This window comes from Oryx dammah, unplaced genomic scaffold, assembly GCF_014754425.2.
Source record: "Oryx dammah isolate SB20612 unplaced genomic scaffold, SCBI_Odam_1.1 HiC_scaffold_23, whole genome shotgun sequence".
NCBI classification, from domain to species: domain Eukaryota; kingdom Metazoa; phylum Chordata; class Mammalia; order Artiodactyla; family Bovidae; genus Oryx; species Oryx dammah.
The window spans coordinates 82,212,047-82,234,483 of record NW_024070207.1 but is presented as its reverse complement, the minus strand read 5'-3'; the positions used below and the strand labels follow the sequence as shown (position 1 = coordinate 82,234,483).

General features: G+C 51.6%; 1 protein-coding gene across 5 annotated transcripts in view; it reads left to right on the top strand.

Moving 5' to 3' along the window:
- Positions 1 to 22,437, top strand: part of IQSEC2 (IQ motif and Sec7 domain ArfGEF 2) — a 77,211-nt gene that overhangs the window by 42,326 nt on the left and 12,448 nt on the right. For all 5 annotated transcript variants that reach the window (XM_040266020.1, XM_040266019.1, XM_040266023.1 and 2 more), the window contains 5 exons: positions 15,011 to 15,272; positions 16,120 to 16,521; positions 18,910 to 19,805; positions 21,154 to 21,315; positions 21,978 to 22,100. In XM_040266020.1, coding sequence (XP_040121954.1) covers positions 15,011 to 15,272; positions 16,120 to 16,521; positions 18,910 to 19,805; positions 21,154 to 21,315; positions 21,978 to 22,100 — 1,845 coding nt within the window. The remainder of the gene's footprint in view (positions 1 to 15,010; positions 15,273 to 16,119; positions 16,522 to 18,909; positions 19,806 to 21,153; positions 21,316 to 21,977; positions 22,101 to 22,437) is intronic.

Genomic DNA, 22,437 nt, shown 5'->3' with positions numbered 1-22,437 from the left:
GGCAAGGATGAGTCAGTGTTAGCAGAGGGCCTCAGGGACGTGAATCCAGGGTAATAGTGCAGGAGGCAAAGGGAACCTCTATTCATGCTCGCCCAGCACCCAAAGTCCACGGTCTCAGATGTAATTGCCAACTACCGTCCTGGTTCTTGGAGATCCTGAGTGACACTGGAGGCACTTATTTCTCTATGCATATTGGAGAGGAATTACTTCTGGTTTGTGAGTCACATATGTATTTTCCTGGAGAAAGTAGTGTTTGAGCCACTCATCCAAGGTCTGTAAAGATTTTGAGGGATAGAGGTGGGAGAAGATACTCTGATCGTGAGTGCCGAGGCCTAGAGTTGAGGAATGGCAAGGCTGTGCACTGAGGCAGAGATTAGATATGCCTTAGGCAGCCGTTTGCAGAGTCCAGGCTCCTTTGTCATGGTAGGCAGCTGGAGAGCTACGAGAGCAGCTCTTGAAGAGGGAAGGTAACATGATCAAGTTAGCATTTTAGAAAGAAGGGAAACTAGGGTGGAGTCTGTTCCAGTAATCCAAGAGAGGTAAGCTAAGGTAGGGTTTCCCGGGTAGCTCAGCTGGTGAAGAAACTGCCTGCAATGCAGGAGACCCTGGTTCAGTTCCTAGGTCGGAAGGTTCCCCTGGAGAAGGGATAGGCTACCCACTCCAGTATTCTTGGGCTTGCTTGCCTTGTGGCTCAGAGGGTAAAGAATCTGCCTGCAATGAGGGAGACCTGGGTTTGATCCCTGGGTTGGGAAGATGCCCTGGAGGAGGAAATGGCGACCCACTCCACTAGTCTTACCTGGAGAAATGCATGGACAGAGGAGCCTGGTAGGCTACAGTCTGCGGAGTCACAGAGTCGAACAAGACTGAGCAACTAAGCACAACACAAGCACAAGGAGCTAAGGTAGTGGCCGTGGGGAGGGAACAGAGGAAGTGGATTTGAGAGATGATTGAGAGGAAGAGAGAACTGGAGTCAGAGGCTGAACAGATAGTGGGGGTAGAGATGACCAAGGTTGGAGTTCAGGTCTGGCAGTGGATTCATTCATTTAAAAAATATTTATTGAGTGCTAGACAGTGTGTTGGGCATTAGAGATATAGCAGTAAACAAAATAGATGCCTGCCCTGATGGATCTTACAGTGGATGAAACGGATAATAAATAAGCAACTAAATATATATTAATAGCTTGTGTCTGGTGCCACACCTACCTGGGGAATGATGTTTGAGTGAGTGCAAAGGCCCTGAGGCAGGAGTGGGCTTGTTGTGTTTGAGGGATGGCAGGGAGACCAGTATGATTGGAGAAAGAGTGAGTGAGGGGCAAGAGGAGTCGATGATGAGTTAGCAAGAGCCAGATCACGTGTAGTCTTTTAGAGCTATTTAGGGCGGTAGATGGAGAAGGCAGTGGCACCCCACTCCAGCACTCCTGCCTGGAGAACCCCATGGACAGAGGAGCCTGGTAGGCTGCAGTCCATGGGGTCGCTAAGAGTTGGACATGACTGAGCGACTTCACTTTCACTTTTCACTTTCATGCATTGGAGAAGGAAATGGCCACCCACTCCAGTGTTCTTGCCTGGAGAATCCCAGGGACGGGGGAGCCTGGTGGGCTGCCGTCTATGGGGTCGCACAGAGTCGGACACGACTGATGCGACTTAGCAGCAGCAGCAGCAGCAGCAGCAGCAGCAGCAGCAGGGGGGTAGAATCAGCAGGACTTGGTGGCTGACTTGCTGAAGGGCTTCCCTGACAGCTCAGTTGGTAAAGAATCTGCCTGCAATGCAGGAGACCCTGGTTTGATTCCTGGGTTGGAAAGATTCCCTGGAGAAGGGATAGGCTACCCACTCCAGTATTCTTGGGCTTGCCTTGTGGCTCAGCTGGTAAAGAATCTGCCTGCAATGTGGGAGACCTGGGTTCGATCCCTGGGTTGGGAAGATCCCCTGGAGAAGGGAAAGGCTACCCACTCCAGTATTCTGGCCTAGAGAATTCCATGGACTGCATAGTCGGTGGAGTCGCAAAGAGATGGACACAATTGAGTGACTTGCACTTCACTTGCTAAAGGAGCAGGAAGAATCTAGGCTTGGGCCACTGGGTGGTGGCCCCCCTTCACGAAGGTGGGAAATGCAGGGGGATAGGTTTGCAGTGGTAAGATGCTGAAGGCCCCAAGGGCCATCTTGGTGGAGATTCCAGCAAGCCTTAGGCTTGGTGGGACCCAGGGGAGAGGTCCGTGCTAGAGAGAGAGAGATGTGGGGGTCCTCAGCCATACCTGAAATTATGGAATGGAATGAGATCCCTGGACAGTGAGTGTGGAGTGAAAGAGAAGAGGACCAGAGCAGAACTGGAGAAGAGGTACCAACATATAAGGAATGGGGAGAGGAAGAGGAGCTGGGGGTGGTCCTGAGAAGTAGGAGGAAAACCAGCAGGGAGTGGGCTCATGGAAGCAGAGGAAGGGAAGAGCCGTCTGCACACAGGAGGGGCTTGTTGAGAGTGGCAAATGTTATAGCTGGGAGAAGAAAGATGAGGGTGGGAGAAAGTCTATTGGCTTTAACCAGTGGGAGGTCCTGGGCGACCTTACTAAGAAGAGTTTCTGTGGCTTGGTGGGCACATGAGGCAGATTGCAGTGGGTTGAAGAACCCGTGGGAGGTACTGAAGTGGAGATGGCCAGTGTAGACGAATTTCTCAAGAAGCTTAGCTGTAAAGAGGAGAGAGGGACAGTGATTGCTTGAGGGAGATGTGGGGGCAGATAGAGGGTTTTTATTCCCAGATGGGAGAGACTTGAGCTTCTATAAATGTTGGTAGGAAGGAGGCAACAGAGAGGGAGAGGTTGAAATACTGGAGGGAGAGGGGATGATTGTTATGGAGGAGGTAGCAGGGGTGGGCTCCAGAGCCTGGGTGGAGAGACTGGCCTTAAATAGTATAAGTGTCCTCTCTTTCCCACAGGGAAGGAAAGCAGAGATAGTGGTGGTAGGGGGAATACAAGGGCATTGAGGGGATTGGTGAAAGAAATGCCTTGGAAAAGTTCAAAGCAACAACATGGAGAGCATGGATGCTGGAGCTAGGAAGAAGCAAAGAATATTTCTGGTTGGAAGTCAGGGAGGACTTCTTGCAAGAAGCAGCGATTGAGCTGGGTTGTGAAGTTTAGGTAGGATTTCAAAGGGCAAAGCTCTGTGCAGGAGAAAGAAACAGAGTCAGCAAAAGCATAGAGGCATGAAAAGGCTGGTTCATGTTGACAGAATAACAGACAAGCTAGTTTCATGAAGGCTGGGCTGGAGTGAGCAGGGTAACATTGATGCCACTGATGCTGAGTCACAATAACAGTTACCATGTGTGAGGCACCAAACCTACCCTGTGGCAGGCGCTTTACATACTTGAATTCACTTACTCCCACCATAACCTACAGAATAGGTGTTTCCTCATTTTGCAGATAAGGCAAGTAAGTCCTAGAGAGGTGAAGAAACGGACTCCAGGTTACCTAGATAGTAGATGGTGGGGCTGACACTTAAACCCGGGTCTGTCAAATTCTAAAGCCTATGCTTCTTCCGCCTGACAGGAAAGGCCAGGTGAGGCCGTAGGGTGGGGGAGCTTTGAATGTCAGGTTGAGGAACCTGAACTTTGTGTAGGAAGCGAAGGGGAGCCGAGGCGGGTGTCTGAGCAGGAGATTCACACTCAAAGGTGGGATGTAGGGAGCCTAAAGTGGCCCAGGAGAGAGGATCAGGTGCCTGTGGTGTCAGGTGGAGGGCAGCAGGGGCCTGGCTCGGAGAGGAGGGGAGCGAGCTGGGGGACTGGAAGGTCATCTGTTACCCGCGACAGCCTTGAGAAGTGTGGACTTTCTGTCTCCTTTTATAGATGAGGAATGGGAGACTCTGAAAGGAGGAGCTGTTTGCCCAGGACTGGAGCCCTGGCTCATGTGGTTTTGCTGACTCAGTGAGTCTGTGGAACAATGTGTCAGAGGGAGCTCTGAGTATGAGGAGGGTGTGTGTGTGTGTGTGTGTGAGTGTGTGTACGTGCATGCGGGCACCCGTGCACCCTTGTCTGCCACGTGGACAGTAGTGCCTTCCCTTTGCCTATCCGCTTTCCTTCCCCTGTCTTCCCGATCCTCCAGTACCCGGGATTCCATATTTCCTTCATCCTCCAAGCCAAGGGGTCTGGGAGTGGGGTAAGACTGTTTCACTCACTAGCCCCAGGAGATCTGTCACCTCTTTCACTCCCAAGACACCTGGTCCGGCCCCAGCTCCCATGCCTGTCCATCCGCCCCATGAAACTATAGTCCAGCTCCAGTGACTGGTCCCTGGTACTGTTCTGCAAGACCTGAGAAACGTGTGCTTGTTCCTGCAATGATTCCTCCCACCACTGTGGTGCTTCTGTGTGGCAAAGGGCCACTTTGTTAATTAGGTTCAGTTCCTGCACAGTTCACCACCATCACCATGTTCTTACCGCTCTTGTTTGCCAGGCACTTGACATGTATTCCAGTCCTTGCAACAATCCTGTGAGGTTGACACCATAAGCCCCATTTTTACAGATGAGGAAACCAAGGCTCCAAGAGGGGCATTAACATGCCTGGGGCCACAGCCTAGAAGCACTTGTAGAGCTGGTCTCGGAACCCAGGTCTGTTTGCTTCCAAAGCTGTGGACTTCGCACACTCCATTTCTAAGCATCTCCCACATTCCAAACCCTGAAGCCTTCAGGAGATACAAATCTTTGTCCTTCAAGGGCAGGATGGATTTCTGGAGATAGTACCAAGTCTATCCAAAGGACCTGCTGGGCAGAGCCTGAGACTTGGAGCTCCAAGAACTTCCAAATTTAAAATCTTGACTCTACCACTAATCCAGCTGTGTGACCTTGGGCAGCTATCTAATCTCTCTGAGCTTCAATTTCTTCATCTTTAAAATGTTGCAGAGTTGTTGCAGGGGTTAAATGAGATGATACATGCAAAGTGCCAGCACAGAGCTGGTTGCTACTATTTATATTAAAATGAAGGTTGGGCACCAGTCTGATCAGAAAAGGAGTTTACTTACTCTGGGTGTAACCTTAAGTTGGAGCCCAGCCTGAGTGTGGGGGAGGGCCAGTCCCAGAGGGGGACTAGCAACAAGCTCCTGGGAGACTGAGATGGGTGTGGCCCTGTTGGTCACGCTGGCCTTCCCATTCCAACTCCCATCCTAGCCCCATCTCCCTGGTTCCAGCCCTTCTTGTATCTCCCCTGCTCTGCAAACTAATGCCTCTGCCTCTCTCTGTCACCCGCCGCCTGTGGCCTCTACCCTGCCCTTCCTGGCCCCAGGGAAGAGGAGGAGGAGGAGGAGACTGAGGAAGAGGAAGAGGAAGACGCTCATCAGTTCTGCTGTCCGGCCTCCGAGTGCAGTAGTCCCTCCTCTCGGTAACTGAGAGGACAAGGGTCATTTTCTATGCAGAAGCAAAAGCCTTAACCAGCCCCCACCCCCCGCGATCCCCCATGGGACCCCGTCCCTGCTTCAGGAACCAGATGGGCAAGCATCCTGCCCCATCTTTGTCCACTCCCTTCTTGGAATTCCCACCCCTGCTGCTGTCTCCCCTGGACTCCAGCCCCCGAATTATAAAGGCTGGAGCCCTTGGTCTGACTAAAATGTGGGAGCAGCAGAGCTTGGAGCTTGAAACCTGGACCCTCCCGCACCCGCACCCCACTTCCCAGGCACCCTGGAGCCTGCCACTCCTGGAGAGGTCTCCAAATGACATCCCAAGGACCTACCTCTGTCCTCTGTGAGCACAAACAGAGATGCAGGGTGCCTAGGGCTTAGAGGACCAGAAGGGGTTGGGACCCAGCCTGCTCGTTCCCTCGCTGTGGCCATTGCTGCCATCTCTTCTGCTTGACGGCCTCATCCTGTGCCCCCTGCCGCTCCCATAGTGCTCTGTAAATATGATCAGGAGGAAAAGGCCTTTCAGAGTGCGTGTCGCTGTGTACAAAAGAATTTCCATCAATAAAAGCTGATCTCTTCTCTCTGTCTGATGTATATTCCACCCTACCCACTTCCCCCTCCCCATCTCCACCAGGGCCTTACCCTCTTTCCTATCCATGGCTGGGAACAGGGGCTGGGAAAGAGAGTAGGGTTTGATTCCTGGTATTGTCAACACCCAGAAGGCACTCAATAAATGAATGAATGGTGCGGTGCTCTCGCCATGGGCAAGCCTAGAGCCTTCTTCAGCCTGAGGTGGCATGAACTGGTCAACTTGGGACACGTGGCTTGGCCTCTCTGCTACCCAGTTTCCCCATGTGTAAAAGGAGGAGGGAGAGTTGGACCAGAGGATCTCCAAGGGCTCCTCCAGCTCTGACATTCTGTGAATCTGAGAGGGTACAATTTTAAGAAACTATGATTACATGAATTTAAGAGAGGATAATTCAGTGACACATTCCATGTGTTTCTGTTTCTATGATGCTGTGATTTGGGGATTCTATAATACGGTGGTTTTAAGATTTCATGATTCTACCATTTAAAAAATTCTGATGGTATGCTTTTAACATTCTGTGATGTTACGAGTCCTTGATTTTGTACTTTCAAGGTTCCTATTCTACAGCTTTAGGGATCTCGGAGTCTGAGGGAAAGCCGCTGCCTCCAGATGCAATGACCCTAAATATTTCCTGCACCTGCCAGAGGCTGGTTCTAAGAATCCCCAGAGGCTGTTGGCAGGAAGGCAGAAGGTGTCGTCTGTGAGCTGTAGGCCCTACACCCTCCGTGATGAGTCTGTGTTAGGAGCAAAGCCAGGAGACTCCCAAGTGGGCTCGTTGCCCCTGCTTTCCCTTTCTGAGCCTTTTTTTTTTTTTTTAGACAAATCTGAGTTTACCTTGTGTTCTGCCACTTACTCTTTGTATAACCTTGGGCAAATATTTTCTTCTCCTTGAGCTTCATTTTCTTCCTGAGTATAGTGAGAATAGATCTACCTCTGTGGGTTGTCATGAAGATTAGCAAGAAGAAAGACAAGGAGCTCAGCATAGGGTCTAATGCATGGTTGGCAACTGCACAGTGATTGGTGGCTCCTGTTTTGATTAAGGCCCAGGTGAGAGTCTCTCCTCTCCTTTCTTTCCCTCCTCCTTTCAACATACCCTTCACATGCTCCAGTAGTTTTCCAGAGGCTCGCCTCACTCTTCACTCATTGCTTAACTGACTTAGGCACTCAACTCAGCTCCTCACTCACTCATTCAAATTCTCATTTATTTCTCCCCTCCCTCTGTCCCTCCCTCTCTCTTCCTCTCTCCTTTATTTACTCTTCCAGAAGACATTGCTCAAATACCTACTGTGTGCAAGGCTTCAAACTAAATACCCGTGAGAGACCGAAAGTAAGACAGTGACTGTGTTCCCCTTAAGTTCTCCATCTCTCAGGGGAGATGAAAATTCCTTTGGGAAAGTAGGCAGGGTACTTTCCTGAAGGGCGGAAGTGATTGAGCAGATATGGCCTCAGTAATGAGCAAAATATGTTCCTGGCCCAAAGAGGAGGGAGATGTCAGGATCATTTGGGGCTGGTGGTGTCCAAGGATTGCTGGAGGAAGAGGGGCAAGAATGGAAGGCTGGGAAGGGTTTGAATAGATGGTTTGAGGGGTGAGGAGGCATTAGAGAGTCAGGTACAGCATGGACCAAAACCTGGTGGAGAGCTCCAGGGTTGTATTGGGGAATGGTATGTAGATTGCTCTGTTCAAGCTGGTTGTGTGAGTCTAGGTGACCTTTGGCTGTGGAGGGATAGACCACTTTACCCTTCATTTGATTGGAGATGAAAGTTGAGGGGCACAGGGGCTCAACTGAAGATCAGATGGCTATCATGGGAGATATGGGGGTGTAGACTCCTGTGTAGGCAACTGAAGTAGGTGAGGGCCTATGGTATGGGAATGGGGAAGGTTTCTATCAGTTGGAAGGGGAAAGTGTGTGCCTGTGCACATGTATGCATGAGGCCAGCAGGTGAGAGAAGAATGAGAGGTTGTACAGTGTTGTGTATCTGAGGGAATGTGATTGTATGAGGCTGGGTGTGAGGGATTCTGAGTGTGGAAGGCCGATTGTGTGAGGTGGCAAATTTCTGTGCCTGCAGACTCTCTGTGTGTCCCAGGTGGAGACAATCATAAGAATATGTGTCAGTGGCTTTTGAGCATTTGGGGCTGTGGCTTTTAGGGTGGCAGTTGTCAAGCTAGATGGTCACACACACATGGCTGCCTGCTCTGGTCTTAGGGGACCAAGGTAGCTGCGGGGCACTGACCTGGGCATAGGGAGGGTCCACAGCAGTAAATCACACCAGGCCACTGCCCATGGGAAACAGGAGCAGCGTAGGCAATGAACACTTCAACAGAGAATCTCAAGTTAGCCAGTGACAAACACGGCCTGTGACATGAGTGTGCACAAAACATAAAGGGATGGTACCTGATCCTGTCAGGGTCTGTGGGGAGTGGGAGTGAGTCAGAACCAACTTCCCAGGGGGGTTGGCCTGCTCGGGGCGCCACAAGATGAGATGAGCTCAGCCAGATCAGCGAAGGTTACAGGTGGAGGAGAGAGGAAGGACACCATGGGCAGAAGAAGCTAAGAGACTGGGCACAGGCATGGCACTATGGATCAGCTCGCTGTAGCCTGGGAAGTGCAAGGGGCCTGCTGTCGCCAACATCTAGGAGCTTCATGGGGCTGGGGGTGGGGTGGGGACTAGACGGATTCAGCTAAAAAGCTGCAAGTGGGACGCTGGCCCAGAAGATAGGGAATTGAGGTTCTCATCCTGTGTGACCCTGAGCAAGCAAGTCACTTTGACTTTGTGAGCCTTAATTTGAATCTCTGGAATTAGACAGTTCAAAAAGTCCATGCCAGTTCTGAGCATCTTCTACCCTTGGCCAGGCAAACCAGTGAGTCATTGCTCTCAAAGGCACTTCTTCCATTTAATCTCAGTCTTTCCTGCTTTCTGCTGGGTCACTTTCTCACTCAAACACTCCACAAATATTTACTCAGCATCTGGCCCTCTGTGTGCCACTGTGTGAAGGCACAGGATGCTGGAGAATGGCTCCAGAGGGGCTGCTCAGTGCTGGGCTGGTGGGTTACAGGCATGAGTGATGATTTGACTCCTGGCTCCTGCACTGCTGAACATTGAGACTTTGGGCAAATGACTTCATCTCTCTGCATCTCAGTTTCTTCATCTGTATTATCCCCTTCAAGGGAAACAACCCAGACCTTGCAGAGTTGCTGGGCCTAGCTAAAAGTAGGTCCTTAGTAAATGACAGCTATTATTTTTAGGGCTGCAAAGGAAGCAGAGCTGAGATTCAAACCTGATCTCTGTGCTCCCAAGCCTACGTTGCCTGCTGGGTACCCAATGAGCCCTTGCGATGGCTTCTCCCTTCCCTGCAAGTCCCTGTACCAAGCCGGGCTGGCCTCAGGTTTGGAGTCTCCATGGCGCTGGGATTGGGCAGCAGAAACAGCTTGCTGAAAAGCTGTCAGGGGAGAGGGAGGTGACTGCAGTCCCTCCGCCCCTCTGCCCCCAGCCCCTGCTGGGTCTGGTCTCCTTGCCCAGTCTTCCTCCAGAGCCCAGAGTTTCTTTCCTCATCTAGGTGTGCTCACCTCCTTTCTTGTTTTCGTGTTTCTAACTTCCGGTCCCCCACTTCAGCCCAAGTTGTCATGGGGACAGCCTCAGCATCCCTAGCTTCCTCTTACCCTCATCTTATGGTATCCATAGCAACAGCCCCCATTCATTTCCATGGCAACTGCATCCTGATTCCATCCCCTGCTGGCTGCCTGGCTCTGGGCAGTGCCAATAAAGGGAAGGAGGGAGAGAGACCTCCCATTAGGGGCAGCAGCCGGAGTGGGTCAGTGCCCCTGCCATGGGCATGCTACCCTGAATCCCTACAGCCCATCCTGCCACACTTCTCCCCATCATAGTGCCTTGGCTCCCAGGGTCCTTCATGCCTCATCTCTACCAACTCCTTCTAGGCAAGGCCCTATTCCATAGCTCCCCCACTCCACCCACCCCAGGAAGCCTTCAAGGCAGCAGGGGAACTAGCACAGGCTCTGGGCTTTGAATTCCTGTTCTGCCACTTGCTAGTCCTGAGACCTTTGGTCTAAATTTCCCCCTCGGAGCCTTCTCCTCACCCATAAAATCGAAATCCTAATTCTTCTTTCCCATTTGCCATGCAGTTAAAATACATGCAGAAAATGCCTGACACAGGGAAGGTGCACTGTAAGTGAGAGTTTATTTTTATTCTGCTTAGCCCCTGGCCCCCTCCCCAGCAAGAAAAGTTTCTCCTGAGCTCCCCCAGCACTTCCTTCGTTCCCCAGCCCTGAGAACTTGCAGCTTTATACTGTGCTTGTTTGTATAATGCACAAGTATATATGTGTGTGTGTGTTTTCTTTGCTCCTGCTCCTGGCTGGGAGGAATCTGGGGAGAGGTACATCTCCCACAGCCTTTCTGAAGTCCAGGAATCCAAAGAGGGAATAGCATTTTGAGCTCCATGAAGATGAGAAACTGAGGTGCATAGAGATAAAGAGACACACCCAGGCTCACACAACGGGTGGATGGCCATCAGGACCTGAACCTAGGTCCACCCAGCTTGTTACTGCACAACATGTTCTGTGTGTGTATGTGTGTGTGTGTGCGTGTGCATGTGTGTGTGTGAGTGAGAGACACAGAGAGAGAATATAAGTCTGTGTAAGAGAAATTTTTCCAATTATTAGCATGTTCCTTGGTGTTCTGGGGGTTCTGAGTTAAGGGATCCCACATCCCCAGGTCCCACTCCGTCAGCAATCTGTAAGATGCCTTCAATCTCTGTCCTTTTGAGGAGGCTGTGTTGACAGCTTGACCTCCCTGTCACTATTACCTTTGCAACCAAAGCAGAAGAGAGAGCTCTCGAGGGGAGAACTGCCACTGAGTTGAAAGCCAGGGGCAGCGTGGGGCCTGAAGTAGGGAGAGGCAACATGATGTCATGAGAAGGCAGCCCGGGCTCTGGATTTGCATCCTGTGTGACCTCCAGCAAGTTTACATGACCTCTTACGTCAGTGTTCTCCTCTATTAAATGGGGCTACTGGTGCCTGCCTCAGTAAATTGTAAGCTTTCAAGGGACTTCCCAGGTGGCACTAATGGTAAAGAACCCACCTGCCAGTGCAGAAGACAAAAGAGATGCAGGTTTGATCCCTGGGTCAGGAAGATCCCCTGGAGGAGGGCATGGCAACCCACCCCAGAATTCTTGCTTGGGAAATCCCATGGACAGAGGAGCCTGGTGGGCTACAGCCCATGGGGTTGCAAAGAGTTGGATATGATTAAGCACACACCCACACAATGAGCCAGTTAATGCCCTTGCTCTAGGGATATAGTTGACTATAGGGCCCTATGGCAGCACAGAAGAGGCGCCTGTAAGCCATCCTGCATGAAGGGCCCAGGAAGACATGGAAGGTCACACCTTAGCTAAATGTGGAAGAGAGCAGGAGGTCGCCAGGTTGGGGTAAAGGGGCAGAGGGTATGTGAGGCAGAGGTTTGGTCAGGAGAACCATCCATGGTCATGGTGAGGAAGGAGGAAGGTGAGGTTATGGTGAGGTGAGGAAGCTAGAGATTGTCCTATGGATGATGATTCCTGTAAAACCTAAGTTAGATCATGTCCCTTCTCTGCTCATCGCAATCATAGCAAACACCAATATCTTTATCATAGGTTCAGTGCCCTTCACATTTTGGCTCCCATTGCCTCTCTGATCTCATTTCCCCTTGTTGACGCTGCCCTAGCTACACCGGCCTTCTGGCTGTTCCTCAAACATGCCAGGCACAGTTCTACCTCAGGGCCTTTGCACTGGCTCTACCCTCTGTCTGGACTGCTCTTGCCTCAGAGAACCACACAGCTCGCTCTCTCACTTCTCTGATTATATGCCATTTATTCAAAGGCCTCCTCTGACTACCACATCTAAAACAGCACCTTCTATCACCCTGCTGTATTTTTCTTCCTAGCACTTCTCCCTGCCTGCAATGATAGTATATATTTATAGTCTTCTCCCACTAGAATGTCACCTCCCTGAGGGAACAAAACTCACACGTCTTGCTTATGATTATATTTCCAGCACCTAGCACTGTTCCTGGCCTGTAGAAAAGGCTCAGTTGTCATTTGTTGAATGAGTTATGAGAAGCCATGGAAGGGTTTTAGGGGAGCAACATGGTCAGATTTCTACTTTGGAAAGCTCTCTCTAGCCACAGAATGGAGAATGGATTGGGAAGAGGAGACTGGAGTTGAGGTCAGAGATCAGGTGAGAGGATTTATTAGCCCAGCCACCAGAGCTCATTTACTGACTTCCTCCCTCCAGAAGCTTTTACTGAGCACCTACTCTGTTCCAGGCCTCGTGCTCTGTCCTAGCAGGGAGATTACCAAACTCTCTTCCGGTGCTGGGATTCTGGGAGTCAGGAACACAAATAGCTGTCACGCTTTGCCAAAGCTAACCTGCTACATAAAAAGAAGGACAGACGTGCTGTGTGTGGGAGCCCTGGACAGGATCAGCCATCATTTCTGGCTGGAGGCAGGCTTCAGGAGGGCTTCTTAGTGGTGGCATATGACCTAACTTTTGATGGAACTAGGGTGTGTAGGGGGGGTTCTCAGATTGCAGGTGGCAAAAGATGATAGGGACAGCATTCCAGGTGGAAAGTACTGTATGCGCAGTTGGGAAGGTGGAAAGGACAATGGGAGTATTGGGGAGAAACAGGATTTAGGCAAGGTTGGAGGGAAGAGTGGATGGGGTGGGGGGCTGGTAGCCAACTCTGCAGTGTGGCTTAATGTTTAAGAGTGTGAATTCTGGAGTCAGACTGCCTGGATTGGAATCCTGGCTCTATCATTAATAGCTGTGTGACCATAGATATGTTATTAACCTTTCTGGGCCTCAGTTTCTTTATGTGTAAAATGAAGATGATTAAAATACCTACCTCATAGGGTTGTTTTGAAGAGTAAGCAAGTTATTAAATGTGAAGCAGTAAGAATAGTAGCCTTGGTGGCTCAGACGGTAAAGAATTTGCCTGCAATATGGGAGACCTGGGTTCGATCCCTGGCTGCGGAAGATCTCCTGGAGGAGGAAATGGCAACCCACTCCAGTATACTTGCCTAGAGAATCCCATGGAGAGAGGGGCCTGGCGGGCTACAGTCCATAGCATTGCAAAGAGTCAGACACGACTGAGTAACTAAGCACAAGAATAGTGCCTTACTGAACAACAGAGGATGAGATGGTTGGATGGCATCACCGACTCAAAGAAAATGAGTTTGAGCAAAGTCTGGGAAATAGTGAAGGACAGGGAAGCCTGGTGTGCTGCAATCCATGGGATCGCAAAAAGTTGGACACGACTGAGCAACGGAACAACAACAAAACATTAGCTACTTTGTCTTGGAGAAGCCTCAAATGCCACAACAAGGACTTGGGTTCTCTCTCTCTCTCTCTTTTAAATTGGAGGAATGCAAGTGGGAACCATGGATGGTTCATGAACAAAGTTGATCAAAACTGGGAGGCATGTGCTGAGAGGGGAGAGGTTTGAGAGGCTGGTGGGTGGGATCCTGCAGTCCTGAGGGGGAGAGAGGTGCTTCTTAGATGCCTGGGGGGCACTGGGCTGGGTCTGACCCATGAAGGGGGACTTCACAGGCCCCAGAGGCCCAGGAGGAGAGAGCATTTGGGGTTCAGGGCAGCTGCTCAGTCTGTTTCCACTTTGCTCCTGACTGTTGAAGATTAACAGTTGGGAGGGTCAGGGATGAGCAGAGGGCAGGAGCCCTCATTAGCGCTGAGCCAGCACCAATGTTGTACCCCACTGCCCCCAGCCCCTCAGCCCCCAGCCCAAAGTGTTCTTCTGTCAGGCTGGCAAGACCATTGGAGCTCAAACTCCTGAAATGGCTGGGAGCCTCCCTACACCCCCCCCAGCTTGCCCCCCATTCTGGTCCTGTGCCCTGCCCTCTGTCAGGTAGGGGCCAGGGAGTGGCCCCTTAACCCTTTCACTGGTCAAGAGCTCCAGTGCCTCCCCAAACCAGACCACTCTCTGGGCCTCAACCATACCCATTCCCCCCACAACCCCCTCCATGCCTCTCCCTGCCTGTCCCCCCTCCCAAACCCCCTCCATTGTTCCCATCTCTGTGGCTTCTCACCGTGCCTGCCTGGGCTCAGGGCACTGGGCTCTGTCGCCACCTGAGTTCCCAGGCAGCCTGGTTGCCATGGCACCGTGGGAGCAGGTCTGGCAGAACAACAGCTCTGGGTAACCAGGGCGGGCAAGACCCAGTGCCCCGCTCCTACCACTCTTCGCCCTTGTTCCCCTCCCCCGAGCTGAGCAGAGGAGGCCATGAGGAGAAAAAGGAAGTTGCCCCGCAGGGCAGCTCTTTACCTGTGAGAATGCTGGTGGGAGGTGCCTCCCACTGTCACTGAGCCCTCGGCCTGGCAGCCAGGGAACGCTGAAAATGGCCAGGCCTGGAGCCTGGCCTCTGGGGGCAGAGGTGGGGCTGTCTGGGGCAGGGCTGGGTGAGCAGGGGAGAGGAGTAGGCGCAGGTCTAGGGACAGAGCTGACCTGGGATGGTGCTGGGGATCGGGCTGGGAGGGGAAGAGGTCTGAGGGGGTGGGGATATAAGGGAACTGGCCCCTCAGGGGCGGAGGGATTTGGGGACAGAGCTGTTAGGGGCTAAGATGATTAGAAAAAGGAACTTGAGGGGTAGGAGTCTGAGGATAAAGCTGTGAGGGGACCTGGCCATGAAGGGACCAGGCTCCAAGGGTAGAGTAGGACTTGGGGCAAGACAGTGAGAAGACCTGGCTGGAGGGAAAGGAGTCTGAAAGGATGGACGTGTGACAGGGTGGGGGTCGGTGAGGGGGAGGGGGCGTTTGAGGATGGAGCTGTGAGGGACAGGGCTGAAGGGGAAGGGATAGGACTGTGAGGGGAATAAGACTTTGGGGGTAGGGCTCTCCTCTGGCCTTTAAGTACTGGGGTCTCTGTATCTGTGAGGAGGCTGGGGAGGATGGTGCTGTGGGAAGGGATCTGGTCCACCCACTCTCAGTCTGGCCCAGCAGGCCTGTCTCCTGTTCCCACATCCTGGCTCATCTTATCTCATCCCCACAGTGTGGAGGGTGATGCCCCAGGCAGTGACCTGAGCACAGCGGTTGATAGTCCTGGGAGCCAACCCCCCTACCGGCTGAGCCAGCTTCCCCCCACCAGCAGCCACATGGGGGGCCCCCCTGCTGGGGTGGGCCTTCCCTGGGCTCAGCGAGCGCGCCTCCAGCCAGCCAGTGTTGCCCTGAGGAAGCAGGAGGAGGAGGAGATAAAGCGCTCAAAGGCCCTGTCGGACAGCTATGAACTCTCCACGGACCTGCAGGACAAGAAGGTACCCAAGAGATGCTCTGGTCAGGGGTGGGGGTGCCGGTGGGGATGGGGGGGTGAGAGGACCAAGGGAGAGATTGGAATGCGGTGCTCAAAGGTGGTGTCCAGGGAGGGATGGTGAGACTGGAATGGAAGAAGAACCTTTCACCTGACTGGGACCTCACTGGCCCATTCACCATCCATCCACTGAGTCTGATATTAACTCAGCAAACATTTAGTGAGCTCCATGCTGGGCACTGGAGAAGTGTAGATAAAAGGCCAAGTCCTCAATAATCTAAGTGTAAGGGGAGAAGCACACATGTAAGTTGACAAATTCACAACACTGTTTTCCAGTACATCACATGTATCACACAAGAAATTGTTTAGCCAAAAGAGGGGCACAAAATACTATGTATAGAAGTAAAAAAACTGGAAAGATATATCCCCAAATGTAATTGTGATTATGCCTAGGTATTGGGAGTTTAGGTGAAGCAACTTTCTTTCCTTCCTCCCTTCCTTCCCTCCTTCCCTTTTTCCCTTCCTTCCTCTCTTTCTCTCTCTTCTTCTCTTTCTCCTTCTTGCCTTCAATTTATGTCTTCCTTTCTTTCCTGTTTTAGCTTCTCTGTTTCTTTTCTTTTTAAATAGTGAACATCTACTTTTTGTAAATAAAAAAAAAGAAAACCACAATTCAGTCCCGTGTGACATGTGCTATCTGATTTTAAAGTGAGAACACCACACAGACCCCAGCCTGGTGCGTCCAGGCAGCTGTAAGCAGTTAGCTATGACTCGGTTGGTGGTGCGGCTGAGGCCCAGGGAGATGAGGAGGCTGTTGTGAGTTTCTGACTTTGTTCCCCTCCACCTTCCCCTGCCAGGTGGAAATGCTGGAGAGGAAGTATGGGGGCTCCTTCCTGAGCCGCAGGGCCGCCAGGACCATCCAGACGGCCTTCCGCCAGTACCGTATGAACAAGAACTTTGAGCGGCTCCGCAGCTCAGCTTCAGAGAGTCGCATGTCCCGCCGCATCATCCTTTCCAACATGCGAATGCAGTTCTCCTTTGAGGAATATGAGAAGGCACAGAACCCCGCGTACTTCGAGGGCAAGCCTGCCTCGCTGGACGAGGGTGCCATGGCTGGGGCCCGGAGCCACCGGCTTGAACGGGGGCTCCCATATGGCGGCTCCTGCGGAGGGGGCATCGATGGTGGGGGAAGCTCCGTCACCACATCTGGAGAGTTTTCTAACGACATCACGGAGCTCGAGGACTCCTTCTCCAAACAGGTCAGCATCCCTGAAAAGGGCCTTTCCTCTCCATCTCCATGCTCTGGCTACTACTACAACCTTTTACCTGTACTTCAAGGAAGTTGCCCACCAAGTTGTTGTTTTGAGAACAATAAATAGCTACCATCTGAGTAGGGACTGTGAGGGTGACAAGAAAGGATTGGCAAGAGAAAAATTATATTGTTCAAACAGGCAAGTTCTCAGTCTGGAACATGAGCCACTGTCAGATCAAGGCCTAACTAACAGCTCCTAGTCTATATCAGGTCCTCTATCTGCCTCCAAATGGCCTTTGAGACTGGGGGTGCTATCCTGGTTTTACAGAGGAGGAAATTGAGGCTCCACAACCCTGAGAGGTGAAGTGACTTTTCCAGATTGGATCAGGACTCAGCTCTGTCTGGTTCCAAAGCTTTCCCTTACACCACACGATCAGGGACCAGGCTCTGTGCTGGGCACTGTGGGGGAGACAGATGAATTGGCCAGGATTCTTTTTCTCAAGGATCTCCCCAAGCAAGCAGGAAATAGCAGGCACATGTGCACAGGAGTGTGCTCAGAGCCGTGAGAAGAGATCCCATATAGTGCTGTGGGAACCCAGAGGAGGGAGAGGAAATTTTCTTCTGGGAGGACGAGAGCAGGCTTCTTTGAGAAAATAGCACTGGAGCTGGGCCTTAGCAGGCAGCGAAGAGTTAGCAAGTTAGAGATAGTCAGAAGGGTGTTGCTTGCATAAGCATTGCATCAGGAAAAGCAGGGAAGGGTGGGAATGTAAGCGGCAGTGATAGTGGTGGGAGATCATTCTAGGCTTGAAGTGTGTCAGCGCAGCTGATCAGGTACAAATCCCAGTTCTGGCATTTCCCAGCTATGTGACCATGGGTAAACTGTTTAACTCCACTGAAACATGATCAATAACATGAAGATAAAACCATCTTTTTAGAGCTGTTTGGAAGGTTGAGTTCAACTCGATAATATATCTGAAAGCACCTAGTATATGGCATTGCTAAGTACATGTTAGTTTCCTTCCTAAAACCAAAAAGATATTTGGTAAAAATTGTTGAATGAATTAATGAATGAAAGTGTATAAGAGAAGAAATCATTCTGCTCTAACCTCTGTGATCTGGCCCTGCCCTAAGCTTGGTCATGCTTCCCTGGACTTAGTGATGGGGTTGGGAGAGGAGGCAGGTAGAAGACAGGAAAGAAGTATTAAAGAGAAGCTCTAAATCACTCATTTACGCATTCATATGACACATTTCATTGAACATCTCTTCTGTCTATCAGTGTGTCAAGCTGAGCTAAAAAGAGAGAAACCCAGCCTGGACCCATCCCTCAAGTACTGGCCTTATAGTCTGGTGGGGAGATTCAGGAACCAGGCCTGGGCCCACCTCTCAGTGCTATTCAAGTCTAATGGGGAAGTATCTATTGCTGCATAACAAATGATCCCAAAATTTAGTAGCTTAAAACTGAATGTAAAGACTGAGCTTAAACAACAAACAGTTATTATCCCATATAGTTTCTGAGGGCCAGGCGTCTGGGGTGGCTTGACTGGTGGCTCTCGCATAGGGTCTCTCATGAGGCTGTGATCAACTTATAGGGTGGGACTGTAGTCTCTAAAGGCTTGACCGGGGTTGATGGGTCTGCTTCCAAGCTCACTCGTTTGGCTCTTGGCAGGAGGATTCAGGGCCTTACCACATGGGCCTCTCTACAGGACTGCTCACAGTGTGGCTTCCCCCAGAGCGAGGGATCTGAGAGAGGGAACACAAGTGAGTGAGAGTGCTCAGGATAGAAGCTGCAGTCTTTCCTAACCTAATCTCAGAAGTGACATCCCATCACATTTGCCAGATGCTGCCGGTCCAACAGACCAACCCTGGGACACTATGGTACATGAGGGTGTGAATAGCAGGAGGTGGGGATCATTAGGGACCAGTTGGGAGGCTAGATACCAGAGTGAGGCCAGCTTCGGTCCAGATTCTCGAGGCTAAATATCATGAATTTCCTAAGAGAGAACCAGACAGAGGGCTTCGGGAGCCCAGAGGCAGCTGGGATTTTGGTTTACCCTAAGGGAAGGCAGAGGCAGGAATGTGGCTTGGGATTAGTGAGGAGGCGGCATTTGGCTTGGGTCTATATGGACATGAAGAAGGTATTGGGATGTCTGAGAAGGGAGCTTGTGGGCATAAGTTCCAGCTCCTGTGAGCTCACAATGGCTCCCTGGGAGTTATGTCCTGCAGAGAATCTGGGGAGGTAGGGGAGGGGAAGCACTTTTCTGGCTGCCCCACCAGGAAGATCCCCCGCCTTTTTCTTCCCCTCCCTCCCTCATTCCCACCCTTTCACCATCCCACTGTCCTTCATCTTTCCCTCCCTTTTCTCCTTTCCCCTCCTCCCCCTTCCCCTCCACTTCAGGTAAAGTCTCTGGCTGAATCCATTGACGAGGCCTTGAACTGCCACCCATCGGGGCCCATGTCTGAGGAACCAGGGTCAGCCCAGCTGGAGAAGCGAGAGTCCAAGGAACAGCAAGAGGACAGCTCGGCCACATCCTTCAGTGACCTTCCCCTCTACTTGGATGACCCAGTTCCCCCACCATCCCCTGAACGACTGCCTAGCACAGAGCCCCCTGCCCAGGGCAGACCTGAGTTCTGGGCACCAGCCCCTCTCCCTCCAGTTCCTCCACCAGTGCCAGCAGGGTCCCGGGAAGATGGTAGCCGTGAGGAAGGCACTCGCAGGGGTCCTGGGTGCTTGGAGTGTCGGGATTTCCGGCTGCGGGCTGCCCACCTGCCCCTGCTTACCATTGAACCTCCCAGTGACAGCTCCGTGGACCTGAGTGACCGCTCAGATCGCGGCTCTGTCCACCGTCAGCTCGTGTATGAGGCTGATGGCTGTAGCCCCCATGGGACCCTGAAGCACAAGGGGCCACCAGGCAGGGCCCCAATCCCACACCGCCACTACCCGGCCCCGGAGGGCCCAGCCCCAGCCCCGCCAGGGCCCCTACCACCAGCCCCCAACAGTGGCACTGGGCCCAGTGGTGTGGCTGGGGGTCGGAGGTTGGGGAAGTGCGAGGCAGCAGGCGAGAACTCTGATGGTGGAGATAACGAGAGCCTTGAGAGCTCCAGCAATTCCAACGAGACCATCAACTGCAGCTCTGGCTCCTCTTCGCGGGACAGCCTGAGGGAGCCTCCAGCCACCGGCCTGTGCAAGCAGACCTACCAGCGGGAGACCAGGCACAGCTGGGACTCGCCAGCCTTCAACAATGATGTGGTGCAGAGGCGGCACTACCGAATTGGCCTCAACCTGTTCAATAAGTACGTGTTCCCATTCCCACCTTGTCGCCCCTACCGACCCTGCTGCAGGCACTTAGACTCCTGGAGGCAGTGATCCTGCTGCCGCCATCCTTCCACTTTGTGGATGGCATTTCTCTTTAGCTGTTCAGGGAATAGAATTGGCAATAGGGTGACAAGAGTGGAAAGCTGCCCCTATACCCATGAGAGGCGGTTGTGGTCCTGGTTCTGCTTCTGACTGTGTCGTCTTGGGTGAGATGCTTTCCTCTCTGGCCCTAGTTCTCTCTCTATAGGATGGATTCTGAACCTTGGCTCTCCCACCTTCCCTTTTTGGTTAGGCTATCCCTTTGGGATAGCCGATGTTGTATATGAAGAACCCTGCTCTCAGAAACAGGAGACTTGGGCCAGACTCACTGGGTAGCTCTGAGCAAGGTGTGTCCCTTCCTTGGGCTTCAGCATCTCTATCAATTAACTAGCAGTGTATGGATGTTTGAGGTATTGGGGGTAGGGTGCTGTGCTGGACTAGTCAGTGACCAGAACTGAGTTCTTTCTAGGTACCTGGTCTTGGGCCAGGTGCTTAGCAGTGGAATGCGAGTGTGACATTTGATTAGAAAACAAATGTCTTACATCTTTATAGCCTATTAAACATGGCCATCTGTATTTAGTTCTCATGATAACTCAGCAAGGTGGGTAGTTGTGTCCTATTTTATAGAGAAGGAACTGAGGCTTGGAGAACTAAAGGGAATTGTTCCAATTCATACATGGTAAGTAATGGATCTGAGACTCCATCTGTGGCACCAAAGTCTCCCAGATTCTAGCCTCATGAGGCCCTAAGGCTCTGGGGTTCTGAATATGGGATAGCTCAGACCCAGATGTGGAAAGTAGGGAGCAACTGATCTATAGAAACACTCACAGAGGCTTGGTGGTGCCTCCTGAGTGGGATGTGGAAAAAGTAATCTTTTTACTACTTTCCTACTCCAGTGGTCTGTGACTTGGAGAGAAGGACTTAGCCTGGAACTCAGGCCTTCTCCCAGGACTCCTCAGTGCCTGTGGAGAATATCAAAGCTCCTGGCACAGAACAGGCTCTCATCAGATCTTAATTTTCTTTCAACTGGAATGTGGCTCCAGTGAAGGAGGAAGTTGAGTTGAAGCTACCTTGGGATTTTTGAAGCTTTGTGAGATGGGAAAGTGGCTTCTTTCCCTTGGGCCTCAGTTTTCTTATGTGTACCATGAAGTGAGTGGACCACATGAAGGGAGTGGACCTTCTTGGCTCTCTGAGGCCATGGTTGGGCCCAAAATTAGTTCAAGATACAGGGCAGGGGACAGAGTTCCAGGAGGATTGTCATCTCATCTTCCTCCCTTCTTTCTGCAGGAAGCCAGAGAAGGGTATCCAGTATCTGATTGAGCGGGGCTTCCTGTCAGACACGCCGGTGGGAGTGGCTCACTTCATCCTGGAACGGAAAGGCCTGAGCCGGCAGATGATAGGGGAATTCCTAGGGAACCGACAGAAGCAGTTCAACAGAGATGTGTTGGAGTGAGGACCCCAGGCTGGGGCAGACTAGGCCAGGGGTTCCTGGAAAAGGAGGGCAGGAGGGGGATAAACTTTGCAAAACAGGATGAATAGACCTTCCTGCTCCCATACCTCTCCACCCTAAAGAGATCTGATCTCTCTTGGCGAGGAGAGTCCTAACGTCTTCTGGGTGGCCCCAGGCAAGGCATGATTGTCCTATGACCTGCTTTGAGCCTCAGTTTTCCCATCCCTGATATCAGTGGGTTGATGGAACAGACCCTTAGCAACTATGTGTCTTGCCTGGATTTTCTGAGATGGGTTCCATTTCAAAGATTCTATCCTCATTTGGGTTTCCCTGGTGGCTCAGCTGGTAAAGAATCTGCCTGCAATGTGGGAGACCTGGGTTCGATCCTTGGGTTGGGAAGATGCCCTGGAGAAGGGGACAACTACCCACTTCAGTATTCTGGCCTGGAGAATTCCATGGATGTATAGTCCATGGGGTCGCGAAGAGTCAGACATGACTGAGCGGCTTCCACTTTCATCCTCATAAGTACTTGCTTGGGCCACAGGTTCAGATTTTGGAAGTCTATCAGTGGGGGATTTGGTTCATTGGAGCAGGTCAGGGTGGGTCAGAGGTTCTTTGCAGAGGAATTGAGAGTGTCACACCCCCTTCTCTTGCTCCTCAGCTGTGTGGTGGATGAAATGGACTTCTCCTCCATGGATTTGGATGACGCACTCCGGAAGTTCCAGTCCCACATCCGGGTTCAGGGTGAGGCCCAGAAAGTGGAACGACTCATCGAAGCCTTCAGGTATGCCCACTTCCCAGTACTAAAGCTGCCTTTCTCTGCTTTGAGGGGCAGTGTAGGATGGGTCTATGAGTCATCTCTCTGAGCCTCATACTTTCTGAACTAGAAATTGGAAATTATAAATCCTATATTGCAAGGCAGTTGGACGATCAGAGGTAATGTGCCTAAAGTATCCAGCTTAGCATCTGGGACATGGGCATCTAATAAGTGACAACAGCATCAGCAACAACAACTCATGTTCCCTAAGTTGATACCATACTCATCAGGTATTGATTGGGTTACTGAGCTGGACATTTTACATGATTATTTCAGTGAATATTTCCAACAACGTGGTGAGGTA